At 42.2% G+C, this 18,610-nt stretch overlaps 1 protein-coding gene across 3 annotated transcripts in view; it reads right to left on the bottom strand.

The window, feature by feature from the left end:
• Positions 1–589: 589 nt before the first annotated feature.
• LOC143283939 (uncharacterized) overlaps positions 590–18,610 on the bottom strand; it is a 31,793-nt gene continuing 13,772 nt past the window's right edge. For 2 of the 3 annotated variants that reach the window (XM_076590396.1, XM_076590394.1), the window contains exons 4-8: positions 15,683–15,845; positions 13,168–13,318; positions 11,034–11,216; positions 9,630–9,791; positions 946–5,276 (exon numbers count right to left, since the gene is read on the bottom strand). In XM_076590396.1, coding sequence (XP_076446511.1) covers positions 4,975–5,276; positions 9,630–9,791; positions 11,034–11,216; positions 13,168–13,318; positions 15,683–15,845 — 961 coding nt within the window. In that variant the 3' untranslated portion in view covers positions 946–4,974. Of the gene's footprint in view, positions 5,277–9,629; positions 9,792–11,033; positions 11,217–13,167; positions 13,319–15,682; positions 15,846–18,610 lie in introns of all 3 variants that reach the window. The other variant, XM_076590395.1, reaches the window with a different exon arrangement.

The following is an 18,610-nucleotide window of genomic DNA, read 5'->3' as shown; positions in this document are numbered from 1 at the left end:
ATTTGCTACAAATCTAAAAAACAAACAAAAAAAGATGACAAAAAGTTCAACAGCTACAGCCTTTTTTCACTCTATATATATATACTGCTGTTCTACACTGGACAATAATTCAAATTTTTCTTTTAAGACATTCAGGTGGGTCCTGTGTGTTGCTGGTGCATCAAGGAATTAATGTGCCGTTCATTAATCGCAATTTAAATCACAAAAAATCATTCAACTAGCAATGGTAGTCAAAAAATGTACATCAACATCAAAGCAACATACTAATAACAACATCAAGCATAAAATAATGATGCAAAAAATTGTTGCATGAGCAAACTAGTTGATTTCTTTGTGTAATAAACCATCATGTGTGAGTGTTCTGGTATGCTGACACAACAAGCCATGTGGGTGGAAAAACTTGAGTGTGTGTGTGTGTGTGTGTGTGTGTGTGCATGTGATGTAATGTAGTGTGATGGATGTGTGTGTGCATGCATGCATGAACACAATTGCATAAACATGATGTATGCGTGTGTGTGAGATTGTGTCTACATTTGCATGTGTGTGTGTGTATATATATACATGTGCACAATTTCACACATACGTGTGTGTGTAAACACATGCATGAATGCACATGTGCATTATCCAAATGAACAGATTATGCCTTTTTTTTTCTTCCTTCAAGCATTTCACAACATTATTCTTCCATCCACCTGATACTTCATTTTTAACACTACCTTCGAGAGTCACCTCCAGCAACACAAGAAAGTAAGTATATCATTTCAGGCCACACAGCGAGTGACACAACAAAGAGTTCAAAACTACACATAAAGAAAGTTTGCTATGGAATTATTTTATGGATATCATTATAATCATCATCATTAATCAATCAGGGGTCCTGGCCAATCAGAGATGCGCTGGGGCGTGGCCACGACACAGGTGTCGTCCAATGGGTGCACAGTGGTGAAGATCGGAGTGAGACCGTGGTAGCCAGTCAGGGACTTAGCAGGGGGGACTACTACTGTCGGTTCCTTGTCCTCGTCTTTCTTGCCAAAAGGTGAAGCTGATGTTTTCTTCCCCTTCCTCTGGCACGTGTTGCTGCTTTCATCTTCAGCACAAATAATTAATACAGGTCAGACATGTACAAGTACCGAAGAATCATTAGCGTTATTTTTCACTGTCACTTTCATCTTGGCACAAGCACAAGTCAAGACATAATCGGCTGTGTCAACAAGTACTACAGAAGAGTATGTGTCACCATAGCTTTCAGCGTGGCACAAACACAAGTCAGACATGGCTGTGTGAAGTAAATAACAATGACCTTAGCTGTGTCTTCCATCATCATTTTTGGATTCAAAGCCAAAAACAACAACAACAAAAAAAGAATAAAACATGACACAGTGAACAGAAAAAGAAGATACAGAGGACATCTACACATGTGTATGCAGCAGATCACATGCATTTTCATTCCACCACTTGCCTCAAACAATCAGTCAACATGTATATCTATATATATATAAAGCCCCCAAGTGTGCATTAGACTGTGAGCAACGATTGGTGTATGAATATAATACATACATGTGATTACATGCATACATTATTCCTTGATGTAAACATGTATGTATGCATGTATGTATGTATGTATGAGAGATAGAGAGATTCATGTACTTATCCAAACATACCAATTTCTAAGTTTCAGCCTCACAAAACAGTCTGTTAGGCACAAAACAGTCTGTTCTGTTTCAGTTTCACAGAGGCGATCGGTTAATGCAAGCAGATTTCCATATACCACATCTGCTTCAAAGAATAATTAAAAGGAACCAAGCAGATGCATAAGCTATGCACAGACCCAAAGGAACAAAGTCTCTTTTAATTTCACATTGCAGATGATGCAAGGGAAGTAATTCACCATGTAACTTATCACCTTGTCTGAGGAGTCAAGGCCAGGGAAGCCATTGCCTACAAACTGACACAGAACTTCTGTGACCTTTTCAAAAGCAGAATAGTAACTTCTACAGATGGAACCAACTCTCACACACCTTGCTTAGTCCTTGTTTGGTGCACTCTGCAAATCACAGTCTTCCACACTGAATTCATAAAAAAAACAATGGAGTTCACACTTTCCTGTACAACTTTTGGATTTGTCTATCATTTTCAAGAACGTGCATTCGACATTTTGCCTGTTCAGTGTAACCACTATCGCTGGTGTAGTCTGTTGTGTATGAGAGATCAACTATATTGATACAGACTTTTATTCATCAGTGTTTTTTTTTTTCACAAGATGATCAGAGCATTTGATACTGTGCCGACAGTTGCTGTTAAAAAAAATGTTTTTTTCCAAAACGAAATGAATAAAAGACAACAGCTCAAACAGAAGACGTCAGGTCTCTAACTGCACTGAGCCAGCACAGCCTGTTACCAGATTACACCACTTCCCAACTTGACTAACTTCAAATTTCCTCAAAGTTGACACATGCACTGTTACATGGGAGACAGCCTTGTTCCTGCCAGTCAATCTTTTATTCAGTAATTACAACAATGCTTATCAATATTTACTGCATGTAAAACAAGTCAAATCCCACCACCCCTCCCCTCAATAAGTTGTTAAAAATAATAAAACAACAACAACAAAAAAACATCGTCAGTAAACAAGGTATGCACTAATTTTTCCTAGAGCAAAAGCTGAAAAAAAAACCCAATGTAACCCCATTCAATCATTAAAGCAAACAATAAACAGTGTGTGTTTTTGTGTGTGTGTGAGGAGGGGGTGGGGGGATGCATGCATGCATACTCATTGGTGGAGGGGCGGGGAGGTGAGAAGAAAAGGGGACTGAAGGAGGGGAGGGGGGGGCGGGAAAAAAGGTCCATGATAGTTTTATATCCAGACGTCTACCTTCCAACAGCTAAAAGCCTGCACCCTCAAATTAGCCAGGTGACAAAGGGAAATCCCTATCTAAAATGTATATTTTCATATGCTCTTTTGATTCCTTGCTAACTCACAGGTAGTGTACATGTCTGCTTGGCAAACCTGTCATTAGTGTGCACTCTTGTTTCTTTATTGTGCTCAAACATAGGCGTGCACACAAGTGTACAACCCCTTTAGCCACAAAAATGTTGTTTAACTACAGAAGACAAATCATTCAAATTCTCACAATGTTGACAACAATCCAGCCTCACATAATCAAAGGCCACATAGGGTGCACAAAGATGGCGGTCATCATATCACAGAATGCCACAACAACATTTATTCATTCAATCATCGAAACAATCATCATTGTATGCATCAACACAGGAAACAGTGATTAAAACCACTGTGCAATATCACTACTAGCCAAATCAAATCAAATCAAACAAAAGGATGAACTGGTTTCCCTCTGAAGTGAAGCAGCAGCAGTAACAGAAATCAGTGCAAACAATGAAAGCACCACTGAGTCAATGAAGGGACAGTTGGAAAGGAATGCATGTAGTAAAGCACGACATTAAACAATAAATGACCTATAAAAACTAAACACAACACAAACATCACCTGTGGACCAAAAGATTTTTCAGAAAAAAATCAAGGACTTTTTGCAGAACTTTGTTAGCAAATTTCAATGGCTCTAAAGTCAATGTTTAAAGTGGTACCAGTATGTATAATTCATGTGCATATGTCTAAAGTGTGTACATGCAAGAGAACTGAATCAAATCCATTGTGTTGCATGGGTGGAAGTGACCGAACTGTCTGATACTGAAAAATCTAATGCCGGGGTCCAGGGGCTGTTTAAATCTTAACACCGAAACAAAAAAAAAACAAAAAAAAAAAAGAAAAACAACCTTTTTTTTTTTTGATTGCCAAAATGACGATACAGGAATCCATATATATGTAAATACTCCCACCCTTGGTGTTGTCATAACCAGGTCAAGTTTACCCTGATTGATGAAGAACTTTTATGGACAACCTTTGCAATGAATTTTTCTTCATCTGTTTTTCATTGCTGTTGTTTTTATTTCGTATCTTCCAAATTAGATTTTAGTCCTTTGGTCCAACACTGTCAATGGCAGAAGTAATCACAAAGTGTATGCCACAGAGACGGGCACAATCTGTGCCATGCAGCGTACATGGTTCTTCTCTCTTGTTGACAGGTTTTGTTTCATTAACACATGACCTGGAAAAACTGAAACACCTTTCGTCTGATACAAGACCAAGCCCGGCAGATGCAGTCTCGGTTCCATTGTCAAGGAGGTGTCCAAAGCATACGGACTGATCCATGTACATTACATAACATCTGCCTTAAAAAAAACAAACAAGGAAGCAGATACCTGCCCTATGCATAAACCCCCCTACTTACTGGTCAGGACTTGAAAGCCAGGCAGATATAATATAACTGACTCACTGACCACTATATCGACTCTTCATGTTGGTCTACATCACCCGCATACTGCAGCAAATAGGAACCACATAAAAATAAAGAATAAAGACACTCCTTCTTCACACTCATATACAATAACAACAGAAAACTAAGGAATTATTTGTTTTCTGTGTGAATCATGTCAACCAACAACAAACTATTTCACAACTCTTTGTATTCAACCAGTAACAAGAAAAAAAATCCCCCACTGAAAAAAACAGACAAAGAAATAATGCTGAATGAATCAGTGAACATTTTGTACCTTGTTTCTTACCATGTATGCAATATGAATCATACTCATGCTTTTATACCTGTTTTTTTCCAATATGTACAGCAAATGAGATTATTCTACTTCAATAATGCGCACAAACTGTGCATAAACATTTTTTTTTCCTGGCAGAAACAAGAAAAAGTAATCAACCACTGACATATACATCCCACCTTCCCAACAGTGGCAGCAAGAAGTCCTGTCGCACATGCAAGCACTGACACGACAACCAAAACATGTACACACACACACACAGCGGTGAGCAGTAGTGACATCCAACAATCCAAAGCCATGTGCAGACAGACAGACAGACAGACAGACGGACAGACAGACCCGAAACTAGTGCAGATAGAGGGGTGGGGAGTAGGGCACAGTGAGGTGGGAGGGGTTGGGGGAGGGATGGTCCAGCTTGTGCTGGAAGCTGTCATAGCCGTTGCCATAGCCGGCAGCAGTGACAGCCGTGGCTTCAGGCACTCGGGGGCGGTGTGCACGATAGGCGCCAGCCGAGGGGGAGGCTGCTGGGCGAGAGCGAGCACCCGCTGGGGGATGGGGGGCAGGGGGGTGTGGCTGTGGTGCTCCTCCTCCTCCTCCTCCCATCTCATAGTCCTCCAAGTGGGATGCCACCGCCTCCCCACGCTTCTCTGAAAAGCGGAAAGTGACCATCCAAAGCTGTGCAAGGTGAGTGACAGTGAGAGAGGCGTGAGACACTGACCAAGCACACACAGTGTGACACAGTGACCAGCACTTGTGGTCATTTGATCGTTGTTGCTTACAGCCCAGCCGACCACACATGGCCATATCAGGGCTGTTAACACTGTCAGTATCAATCCTGTAGAACCTGAAATACATGACAAACATTCCATCATTTCTTCTCTAGAGATTTTTTTTAAAGATCACCTGAACACAAACATTATTATAAAGAATACACAAAACTATAACTAAAAAAACCAACAGGCATATGATACCCAAAATTGTCAGCCTGTTTCAGATATCAGTGAAAAGATACAGCGTATATCAGATAGTAGTGAACAGATATAAGAAACTACCGAACAGGTACAGCCTATATATCAGATACCACTGAACAGATCAGATACTACTGAACAGATATCAGATAATACTGAACAGGTTACAGGTTATATCAGATACCACTGAACAGATACAGCCTATATCAGACACTTTTGAACAGATACAGCCTATATCAGACACTACTGAACAGATACAGCCTATATCAGACACTACTGAACAGATACAGCCTATATCGGACACTACTGAACAGATACAGCCAATATCAGACACTACTGAATAGACACAGCCTATATCAGACACTATTGAATAGACTCAGCCTATATTGGACACTACTGAACAGATACAGCCTATATCAGAGGCTATTGAATAGATTCAGCCTATACAGGACACTACTGAACAGATACAGCCTATATCAGACACTACTGAATATATACAGCCAATATCAGACACTACTGAACAGATACAGCCTATATCAGACACTACTGAACAGATACAGCCTATATCAGACACTACTGAATAGACACAGCCCATATCAGACACTATTGAATAGATACAGCCTATATCAGATGCTACTGAATAGATACAGCCCATATCAGACACTACTGAACAGACACAGCCTATATCAGACACTACTGAATAGACACGGCCTGCAACATATACTACTGAACAGATACTACTGAATAACCAAACAGCCGTGGCGAAGTGGTTAGCGTCGCGGACTGATGGCTGGGAGGACGCGGGTTCGATTCCAAGTGGAGGTGGGTTTTTCGGCCCATGGCCAGCTCCTACACACAGGTGAGTGTGCTATGGGCTTAAATGGGGAGACTGGGACCACACAGTCAAGTATCATCCACTTCATGGATGCGTCTTTGGGTGTGTTGCTCTAATTACCTGACCAACACTGCAATTGTCTGTATCTCTCAGGCCTGGTTGACGCCGGGATATCATTATGACAGGAAGCGTAGAGTACAGCCTTGTCATGTAGTCCCAAACCAAAATGGACCTCCATAGCAACATCGTCATCATCATCCTCTTCCTTCATCATCATCAATATGAAACAAAACAGTCCCAAAGTCTGTGGCCTTTCATGCCCTGCTCTCATGGTGACCTCAGTTTCAATACCCCTCCACTTCTGTGCTTGGGGTGAGTCCTGTCAATGTCTTCAGTGTCGGCAGATTCATGGGGGACTGTCGTTGGAGAGACATGGCGGCAGTCTCCACTCTGGAGGAGATGCTCACTCAGTCTGGCTCCGCAACTAAACCATTATTGTCGTTAGTAGGGGCTTAATAGGTGGTGTCCTAAGTATGTTAAATCAGAACAGGCACCACAGAACACCACCGAAGTGACTCAGCAGCAGTGCAGGGTCTCCTCTGGTGTGTGGCCTCCTGGCGACCTAACATCGATGGTTGCCTGCGGACTGCCGACGCTGGGAGTGTGACAGATGAACCCAGGTGTGGCCTGTGTTTTTGGGACTCGGAATGAGTGGCGTGGGAGTAATGCCACTGAAACGGTGCAGATGACGGGGCAGGAAAAAAAATCCTAAATAAAATTTGACAAAACAAAAACAACTTGACACAGCACATCCTAGTACAGCACAGAACACACACAAAAACAAAAAACAAAAACCCAAAACAAAACCATAATACAAGACAACACAACATTACACAACCTCTGTCATAAATATACACTGTACACATGCATACTTCTCAGATCCTATGTCAACAATATCCATGATTATCACAAAAAAAAAAAATTAAGGTTTTGGTTTTCAGTTTCAGCTTCAAGAAGTCATTTAAGCATGTGGACTGACCCATATACACTTCACCACATCTGCTTTAAAATGATTTTTGAAAATAAACCATGACTTCTTTCTTTTCTTTTTTTTTAATGTACACAGTGATACCATTTCAGTTTCTGAAATAGGTATTGAGATCAACTTAAATGAAAACACACACACACACACACGAGCTTCCAACAGACAACTAACTCATTCAGATGCTAAGTACTGAGGCAGGGTGCAGTGAACAGACACAATATTAGCAGCCAGTGTGGTTCAATCACTCTGTGGGAATGAATGCAAGAAATGACACAGAATTTTTTTTTTTTTTTTTTTTTGTCAGTCAAACAAACAAATTGTACACACGTGTGGGTCAGTTAAAACACACACACACACATATACACGCACACACACACACGCACACACACACACAGAGCACAGCACAGCACAGCACAACACAACACACACACACACATAGCACAGCACAGCACAGCACAGCACAACACAACACACACACACACACAGCACAGCACAGCACAGCACAACACACACACACACAGCAAACACACACACACAGAGGACAAATACCTACAACGTATCTCTAAGGGTTACACTGATATTCCACATGGCTGGGAAGCTGAAAGAGAGCATGTCCACAACACTGTACATTTTTATCTGTAAAGCTGTGCTCCTCAGTGTAAATACACTTCCGTGAGGCTGTAAGGAATCTGTTATGTTATAAAGACAGCTCATGTAAAAAAATGTACACACTTACACTCTCTCTGACCATGATTTTGTATCCATATACACAGCATGCACACGCATGCATTCAACACTTGCACATACATGCACACGCGTGCGCACACACAGACACACACGCGCACGCACACACACACACACACACACACACACACACACACACTTGCTGCAATCTAAACAGCTCACTGCTTTCCATAATAATTCTTACAATTAGTGTATAATATCAATATAATCATATGTACATGAGCATACTCTAACATCAAACAAAAGTAAGCAGACAACAGCGTGACACACAGTTCTGATGATGGAATGTGCCCTACAACTGAACTAACTACGAAACAAAAAGCTAATTTGCTCAACAACACAACAGCAAAACATAATTAAGCAACAGACAGTGCAATGACTACACACCAAAAAAACCCCGTTTCTGATTATTAATAATCTGGAAACACAGAAAAATACCATCGAAAACTGCTTTAAATTCATATCTTTAAATCATTAACATTATCCAAACTAACTATGAATAAAAAATCTGTGTGTGCGCGCGTGCATGCGTGTAAGGAATATCTTGTGTCACTTTTTGAAGTGCTGATTCATATTTGCAGTCTGTATTACTGTTGATTGTGTTGGTATATTATATATATCTATATATCAGTATCTTTTTTTTTCCTGACATATCTTCATATGCCACGGTATGCCTCCATGCATGCATACTGTTTCATGGGGTGTGCTTGGAGTCCACTGTTCAGGAACTTTGCACCATATACCCTATTACTATTGTTATTATTGTTGTTCTTGTTATTGTTATTACTATCATTATTCTTATCATTCTTAATTCATCATTATCATTAATATCTCTCCCCTACTCTCATCACAACCCCTACCACATCACTATCAGTGAAATCAATGCAGAAAATTGTCAATGATTTTCAACCTTGCAAACAGGCTGCATGCGAGGGGAGAATACACACAATATGGCTCAGCCCTGTACATTCCATACATATCACAGTTCCCTCCCTTAGATTAAAGATTCAACTTTACTTTGCCAATTTAGAAAAAAATATTGTTTAAAACGGCGTTTTCGTTTTTTTCTTCTGCAGCATATGCATGACTGACCTGTTAAATGTTATAAATAATTGAAAACAAAAAACGTACATAAGAATTTTAAAGACAAACAAAGTGTCATCTTACACTTACCCCACTAATATTTCCAGCGCATGTTTAAGTGTCATTTGTGCCTTCCATCAAGGATGTTTAAAAAGTCGAACAGCTCACACAATCAGTGTCACTCAAACCACTGACTTCACTAACATTTTAAGCATTGCATTCAGCGCTCAAACAGGATGGGAAAAAAAGAAGAAGCAGATAACCAGTGTTGTAACTATCCATAACACTAATTGCTGATGGGATAATGAATCAAATGATTAATTACCTTGGACAAAGGGCTTCTCATGCTGCAGCCGTATGGTGTCAGCAACCAACAGTCGGCTGACGTCCCGTGCTTGGGAGGCCACGTCTGGGGCTGTGTCGTTGTAGAATCGGTCATAGGTGGTTCGGGACCTAATGTCCATGGCGCGGGTGTTAGCCGAAGGAACTGCACATGAACACAAAATACAAGCTGTTTATTTATTCAGCAGAAGCCCTTTGTGGAGGGATGTGTGCAGACATCCTCAATCCTATCATTGTCAGATGTTTTTGTTTTTGTTTTTTTCCTTGCCACCATTCTTTTCCGCTTCAAATATTACCCAGTTCCTGTTTAATTGTAAATCTTCAATCCTATCATTATCATGTGTTTTTATTTTTGTTTTGTTTTTTGCCAGCATTCTTTTCTGTATCCTGTTTGATTGTTTTGTTGTTGTTTTTTTATTATGTTCATTCTATTTAATATCATTACTAACAAATGTCCATATGTTTGTTGTGATGTAAAATTTCATTTGAAATATTGTGGGTTTGTTTTTGTTTTTTTATCATGTTTAATTTATTTTCTATCATTATTACTGACTGTACATTCATCACTGTGTAAAAATTGAATTTTCAAAAAAGTCATATTCATTCCATTCACTATCAATTTTGAATAGACATCTGTGCATTTGTCACAATAAGAGAACAAGATAGCATATCTTCAAGAAAAAGATCAAGGGGAAAGAAGAAAAGAGTCAACAAAATTGACGGAATGAATTATAGTTTCTCTCTCTTATCATCATTCACTTGCAGATGGTTATTCCACACCATGACTTATCTTCAGACACAGAATCCTGAACAGAATGAAGAAGACTGCTGCAGTATGAAGGAGAATTGGAATGCTTAGCCCAAGTACTGATTTGTCTGAAACACACCTGGTTGCTTTCTTTGGACACAACGAATATTTTCGTACCGCAGTGCCAAGTTCTTTCACTTTCTCAATCAGTTGTATCTTCACTTGGTGTTTTTATATTGTTGACTTTAGCCTCTTCATTTCTTCGCCAGTGTTTCAAGCAGGTTAAGCATGTTTCTGATGATGCTGTGTGCATTCTGTGTATGAAGTACAGCTTTTGACAGCGCACTCAGCTGGTGTAAGGCGGATCCAAAGAAACTTCAATGCAGCTACACTGTTGGGACATACAAAGTGCTAAGCACAAGGCCTGATGAGCGTTGGGTTACGCTGCTGGTCGGGCATCTGCCTAGCAGACATGGTGTAACATATATGGATTTGTCCGATCCCAGTGAAGCCTCTTTGAGTAACTTTAACTGAACTGTTAAGCCCAACATCATCTGCAAAATTTCGGGGGGGAAAAAAAAAAGAGCGGAAAGAAAAAAGTAAAAAAAGAAAGGAGCCGATTGGGTCCCAAGCACTCACTGACGCCTGTGGAGGCCAGGTGCTTCCTGCTGTTGCTGCCATAGCGGTTGGTGGGCACCAGGAGCTCTTGCTGCTGCTGGGGAGTGCGGTAGGTGGAGCGCTGGAAGGAGTGCAGGGTGTAGGGCACACGCTCCTTCCAGTCCCCGGGCAGCTGGTTCCCATAGGCGCTCTTCACCTGGAACCCTGAGGCAGCCACACAGAGAAAAATGTGAAGGTGTTTTTGTTTTTGGTTTTGGTTTTTTACCCTCTGACTGCTTAACTTTGGTGCAATGAGGTAGATGTGTATGCTTTTGAGAAGCTTTGGTACAGTTTTTCCTACTTGTGTGTACATGTCAATGATGTCATTCATTCTGCTGTACAAATGTTAGTGAAGTCAGTGATTTGAGTGACGCTGTACGAATGGTGACCGACGTCCTGACTTTTGCATTCAATGTTAATCTCAGTGAGGTGACAGCCCTTCAATGATGAACATACTTGTCAGCAGCAGGCATGGGTTGATGTGCCTAATGGTTGTATCGTATTTTTGATTGATTCTTTATTCTGCATGTGATGTGTGTATGTGTGTCTGTGCACATGTTTCAGTAAGACAGACAGACAGACAGTGTGTGTGTGTGTGCATGTGTGCATATGTGTGTGTGTGTGCATGCACATGAGAGCTAAAGTGTGTGTGTAACGTGTACTGTGTGTTTTTGTGTATATGGAGTGTGTCAGTGTGTGCGTGTGTGTGTGGAGCTCAATATGTGAGCATGAATGCATGTGTGTGTGCATGTGTGCATGTGTGCATGCATGTGTGTGTATGTGTGTGTATGTGTGCTATGTGCGTGTATGTGTGTGTGTGTGTGTGTGTGTGTCTTATGAATGTGGATGAGAAAGTGCTTGCTTGCATAGATGTACACAAGTCTCAATGAGTGTGAATGTGCAATGCATACATGCACACAAATCTGCGTGAGTGCATGCATGTGGAGTGATGGCCTAGAGGTAACGCGTCCGCCTAGGAAGCGAGAGAATCTGAGAGCGCTGGTTCAAATCACGGCTCAGCTGTCGATATTTTCTCCCCCTCCACTAGACCTTGAGTGGTGGTCTGGACGCTAGTCATTTGGATGAGATGATTAACTGAGGTCCCGTGTGCAGCATGCACTCAGCATACATAAAAGAACCCACGGCAACAAAAGGGTTGTTCCTGGCAAAATTCTGTCGAAAAATCCACTTCGATAGGAAAAACAAATAAAACTGCACACAGGAAAAAATACAAAAAAATGGGTGGCGCTGTAGTGTAGCGACGCACTCTCTCTGGGGAGAGCAGCCTGAATTTCACACAGAGAAATTTGTTGTGATAAAACGAAATGCAAATACAAATAACATGATCCATGCACACACTACACTCTGCACGTGTTTTACAGACCAGAAACACATCCATAGAATGCCACCAGATGGGGAAAAAAACATAATGAAGACTACGAGGAAGACCAACGGTGACATGGAACAGCTGAAAAAGAACAGCTACAACTGGGGGGTGCGGGGGGTGAGAAGTGTGAGTGCAGGAGGGAGGAAGGGTGGTTAGCCTACGACAGCACAAGACAGACAGCAGTGGAAAATACTGGTGGTGGGTGGCTTCAGGTGCAGCAGGGTTTACCATGCCAACGAAATGATGATGACAGGAGACTGGCAAATGAAACCAGCTGTGTGGGAACACTGTGCGACTGTGTCAGTTAGTTACCTTGTGGGAGGAAGGTGGCAGAATGGTTCAGACGTTCAGCTGCCAATACACAGCATCCGTGAGGGTGTGGGTACAAGTCCCACTCTCACCCTTTCTCCCAAGTTTGACTGGAAAATCAAACTGAGTGTCTAGTCTTTCAGACGAGACGATAAACCAAGGTCCCGTGTGCAGCACGCACTTGGCGCACTGTCAAAGAACCCATGGCAACGAGAATGTCGTCCTCTGGCAAAATCATGTAAAAAGAAATCCACTCTGATAGGTACAAAAATATATAAGCAAAGCACTTAAGACCTGACAAGTGCATTGGGTTATGCTGCTGGCCAGGCATCTTGCCTAGCAGATGTGGTGTGGCGTGTATGGACTCATCCGAAACGCAGTGACGCCTCCTTGAGAAACTGAAACTGAAAGTGAAACTACCTTGTGGGATGCCCAGGAAGTCGGACTGGTAGGTGGAGCGACAGAGGCGCTTGGTCACCTGGTTCAGCTTCTCATTGGTCAGCTCCTCCGACCAGGGGGACGACTGGGGGAATGGCTGGGTCTTGCCTGGGAACCTCCACATCATGAACGACTGCACGCATACACACACAGACATGCAACACGCGCACATACATGCACACACACACACACACACACACACACATGCAAACACGGTTGTATATGCATGTACACAAACGCATGTATATGCATGCACCCGCATGCACACACACACACACACACACACACACACACACACACACACACACCACACACACACACACACATAGGATGGCATGAATCCTAATTCCATGACCAAATCATCAAAGTATCTAAATACTGTCATGTATCTAACATATACGTACATTACACACATACTTTGTTTTACTTTGTTTTTTAATCCACAAAGACATTGTGACACTGATCTCTGAGATCTCTGGAGTGGGAGTTGAAGAGACATGAACCAACATACAAACAGATCAAACAGACAGACAAGGGACAGAGAGATAGAAGCAAACAAAGAATCGATCCCTCAAGTTTGCCGACATCTGTTCTCTTTCCCTCTCTCTCTCTTTCTGTGTGTGTCTCTCTCTCATCAGTCTCCCCTTCACCACACCCCTCTTTAGTCTCTCTCTCTCTCTCTCTCTCTCTCTCTCTTTTCACAAACTCATCATACACACTGACACACAAAAGACAGAGGCAGAAACATAGAGATGGAAGCGAACAGACAGACAGACAAAGATACTCCCCAATTCTGTCTCTCTGCCTCCCTCTCTCTCCTCCTCCCAGCCATATCTCTTTTCACACACACACACACACACACACACACATACACACACAACGACAGAAACAGAGAAACCAAAGCGTTCTCCCATCACTGACCCACCCACCAGCCCCCTCTTCTCTTCTCCATCCACACAGTCAACACACACTGAAACTTAAAAGACAGAAATTTTTAAAAAGTGAATAAACTGAACACACAGACAGACAAAAGAGTCGGTTATTAATCCTTTCATGTTCCACCACTCACTGGGACAACAGTGCCACTGAGACCAGACCAGCCCAGCCCAGCCAGAACGGGTGGCCGAAACGAAAGTGGAACTCACCTTGGGAGAAATAGATACACCGAATAAAGCGAACAGACCAGCGAAAGAGTGAATTATAAACCCTTTCATGTTCCACCATTCACACGGACGCCAGTGCCACTGAGACCAGACCAGCCCAGCCAGAACGGGTGGCTGAAACGAAAGTGGAACTCACCTTTGGAGAAATAGAGACACCGAATAAAGCGATCAGACCAGCAAAAGAGCCAGTTATGAATCCTTTCAGTTTCACGTTCCACCACTCACTGGGATGTCAGTGCCACTGAGACCAGCCCAGTCAGAATGGGTGGCTGAAAGTGGAACTTAACTTGGGAGAAACACAGACACCGAATACAGTGAACAGACTGACAAAAGAACCAGTTATTAATCTGAACTGTTACTTAAAGTCCCAATAACTAATTTAAAAGGTGCAGGGGAAAGGTCTTTTAAGGCTCAAGTACCCCAAATTTGGAATTCCTTGCCATCGTCCCTCAGAAATGCTCCTGATCTCCAGACCTTCAAGTCAGATCTGAAAACGCACATTTTCCGCAAACATTTCTGTACTCAGCATGATGGATAGTCCAAAGTCTGTTCACCACATGGAGTTTTATGCTGGAGATATTTATACTCACATAATCCTGTTTTAGTGCAGTTGATATATTTAATGTGTCTGGGAGTGCGTGCGCACATGCATGTGTGTGTGTGTGTGCGCGTGTGCGAGTGTGAGTTTGCGTGTGCACATATGTGTGTGCCTAAAAATGTGTGTTTTTAAGGAATGTATTTCTTTTTAATCTAAGCATTATTTACTTGATATTTTTATTGTTTGATCATGGTTTTTTATTCATTCTGTGAATGCACTGGATTGAGCTGTTGTAATGTTTTATGTTCTGTTTATATCTCGCTCGATGATGTAAGGCACTTTGAGCAGCATTAGTACTGGATATCGCGCCATAGAAAAGTTATGAATTATTATTATTTTTATTATAATTAACCCTTTCAGTTTCACGTTCCACCACTCACTGGGATGTCAGTACCACTGAGACCAGCTCAGTCAGAATGGGTGGCTTAAAGTGGAACTCATCTTGGGAGAAATAGAGACACCGAACATAGCAGACAGACAGACAGACAGACCAGCCAATTATTAACCCTTTCATGTTCCACAACTCACTGGGATGTCAATGCCACTGAGACCAGAACAGGTGGCTGAAAGTGGAACTCACCTTGGAAGAAATAGAGTCACCGAATAAAGCGAACAGACATACAAAAGAGCCAAATTATCAACCCTTTCATGTTCCACCACCCACTGGGGACTTCAGTGCTACTGAGGTCAGACCAGCCCAGCCAAAAACGGTGGCTGAAACGAAAGTGAAACTCACCTTGGTGGGGTGTGGCTTGTTGGCCCTTGCGCCAGAGGCCGTTCCAGAGCGGATGGGGCTGGCCGGCCGCTGGTTCTTCTTGTGGAACTCTTCGTCGTAGCACGTCAGATGGAGCGCCTGCGGCACCTTCTCCGTGTCCATGAACCCTTGGGAGGTCATGGGCCTGACCCCACATAGCACACACACACACACACACACACGCACACATGCATACACATGCAAGTCATCACATTGTGTTGTGTTGTGTTACCCACCCATCACGCAACTCAACACACAGAAGTCATCGCACTGTATTGGTTTGTACTATACTGTACTATGTGCTGCACTGCACTGCAATGGACTGTACTGTACTTTGATTATACTGCTATGCACTGTAATGTACTGTACTCCATTATATCATGCTGTATTCTATTGTATCATATTGTACTGTACTGTACTGTACTGTACTGTACTCTGTTGTGCTGTACTGTTCTGTACTGTACTCTGCTGTGCTGTGCTGTACTGTTCTGTACTGTACTGTTCTGTACTGTACTCTGCTGTGCTGTACTGTACTCTGCTGTGCTGTACTGTTCTGTACTGTACTCTGCTGTGCTGTGCTGTACTGTTCTGTACTGTACTGTTCTGTACTGTACTCTGCTGTGCTGTACTGTACTCTGCTGTGCTGTACTGTTCTGTATTCTGCTGTGCTGTTCTGTACTGTACTCTGCTGTGCTGTACTGTACTCTGCTGTGCTGTGCTGTACTGCACTGTACTGTACTCTGCTGTACTGTGCTGTACTGTACTCTGTTGTGCTGTACTGTACTATACTGTACTCTCCTGTGCTGTGTTGTGCTGTACTCTGTTGTGCTGTACTGTACTGTACTCTGCTGTGCTGTGCTGTACTCTGCTGTGCTGTGCTGTACTCTGCTGTGCTGTGCTGTACTCTGCTGTGCTGTACTGTACTCTGCTGTGCTGTGCTGTACTCTGCTGTGCTGTGCTGTACTCTGCTGTGCTGTACTGTACTCTGCTGTGCTGTGCTGTGCTGTACTGTACTCTGCTGTGCTGTACTGTACTGTACTCTGCTGTGCTGTGCTGTACTCTGTTGTGCTGTACTGTACTCTGCTGTGCTGCTGTATTCTGTTGTGCTGTGCTGTACTGTACTGTACTGTACTCTGCTGTGCTGTACTGTACTGTGCTGTACTGTACTCTGCTGTGCTGTGCTGTACTGTACTTTACTGTACTGTACTGTGCTGTACTGTACTGTGTCACAATATGAATATGGGACAACACATCAACATCCTCGGTTCTCAAGAGACAAGCATGCTGATGGTATCATATTACATGTTGTCACAACAGATCAGTTTTCCCTGGATGGAGAGCACAAGCAAAAGCGCAGAGCCACCTTTTCACTGTATTTGTTTCACTATCAAATATTTGTTTTTTCGGAGGGGGTGGGGTGGGGGGTCAGAATTTTGCTAGGGACAACCCTTTTGAGTGTCGAGCGGCACATAGAAGACTAAGGGTCTACACACCCACCTTTAGACAAAGAAAAAGGGACGTACTGGCACAAGGGTCACTGGTCAAAGAAAGGAAAAAAAAACCATACTGTATGCTGACAGTTCTTCGAGGAAAAAAAATTATATTAAGTCTGTTGAGAACGTTGACACAGCAATCAATTTTGGGTGGTGATATTTGATACTGCTTGCCTTTGCAAATGCGTTTTGCGAGAGGTGAAAGAGACGGAGAGATGGAGGGATTAAGAAAAGGACAGAAGAGATTGATTGACGGACTGACTGACTGAGACAGACAGGGGCATAGACAGAGAGACACAGACAGGAAAGGGGGAGGAGAAAAAGCAGAGGAGGAAAAAGAAGGAGAAGGCCTGAAGCAGAAAAAGAACAAGAGGGAAAGGGAGAAGAACAAAAACGACGAGAACAAGAACAAGACCAAGAACAAGGAGAACAAGAACAATGAGAATAAGAATGACAAGAACATGAACAAGAACAACGAGAACATGAACAAGAATGATGAGAACAAGAACAGGAACAATGAGAACAAGAACAAGAACAACGAGAACAAGAACAATGAGAACAACAAGCACAAGAATGACAAGAACACAAACAACATGAACAACAAGAACAAGAACGAGAACAGGAACAAGAACAACGAGAACAAGAATGACGAGAACATGAACAATAACAACAAGAACAACAGGAACAAGAACAACGAGAACAAGAACAACAAGGACAAGAACGACAAGAACAACAACGAGAACAAGAACAAGAACAACGAGAACAAGAACGACAAGAACAAGAACAATGAGAACAAGAACAATGAGAACAAGAATAAGAACAACAAGAACAAGAACAACGAGAACAAGAACGAGAACAAGAACAACGAGCGAACAACAGGAACAAGAACAACGAGAACAAGAACAACAGGAACAAGAACAACAAGAACAAGAACAACGAGAACAAGAACAATGAGCGAACCAACAGGAATAAGAACAACGAGAACAAGAACAAGAACAACAGGAACAAGAACAACGAGAACAAAAACAACGAAAACAAGAACAATGAGCGAACCAACAGGAATAAGAACAACGAGAACAAGAACAAGAACAACGAGAACAAGAACAACAGGAACAAGAACAACAAGAACAAAAACAATGAGCACAAGAACAATGAGCGAACCAACAGGAATAAGAACAACGAGAACAAGAACAAGAACAACGAGAACAAGAACAACAGGAACAAGAACAACGAGAACAAAAACAACGAAAACAAGAACAACGAGCGAACCAACAGGAACAAGAACAATGAGAACAAGAACAACGAGAACAAGAACAATGAGAACAAGAACAAGACGACGAGAACAAGAATGACAAGAACAAGGACGACGAGAACAACGAGAACAAGAACAATGAAAAACAAGAACAGGAACAAGAAC

This window comes from Babylonia areolata, chromosome 7, assembly GCF_041734735.1.
Source record: "Babylonia areolata isolate BAREFJ2019XMU chromosome 7, ASM4173473v1, whole genome shotgun sequence".
NCBI lineage: Eukaryota > Metazoa > Mollusca > Gastropoda > Neogastropoda > Buccinidae > Babylonia > Babylonia areolata.
The sequence above is the reverse complement of the archived record's forward strand: the minus strand, read 5'-3'. Positions and strand labels throughout refer to the sequence as shown.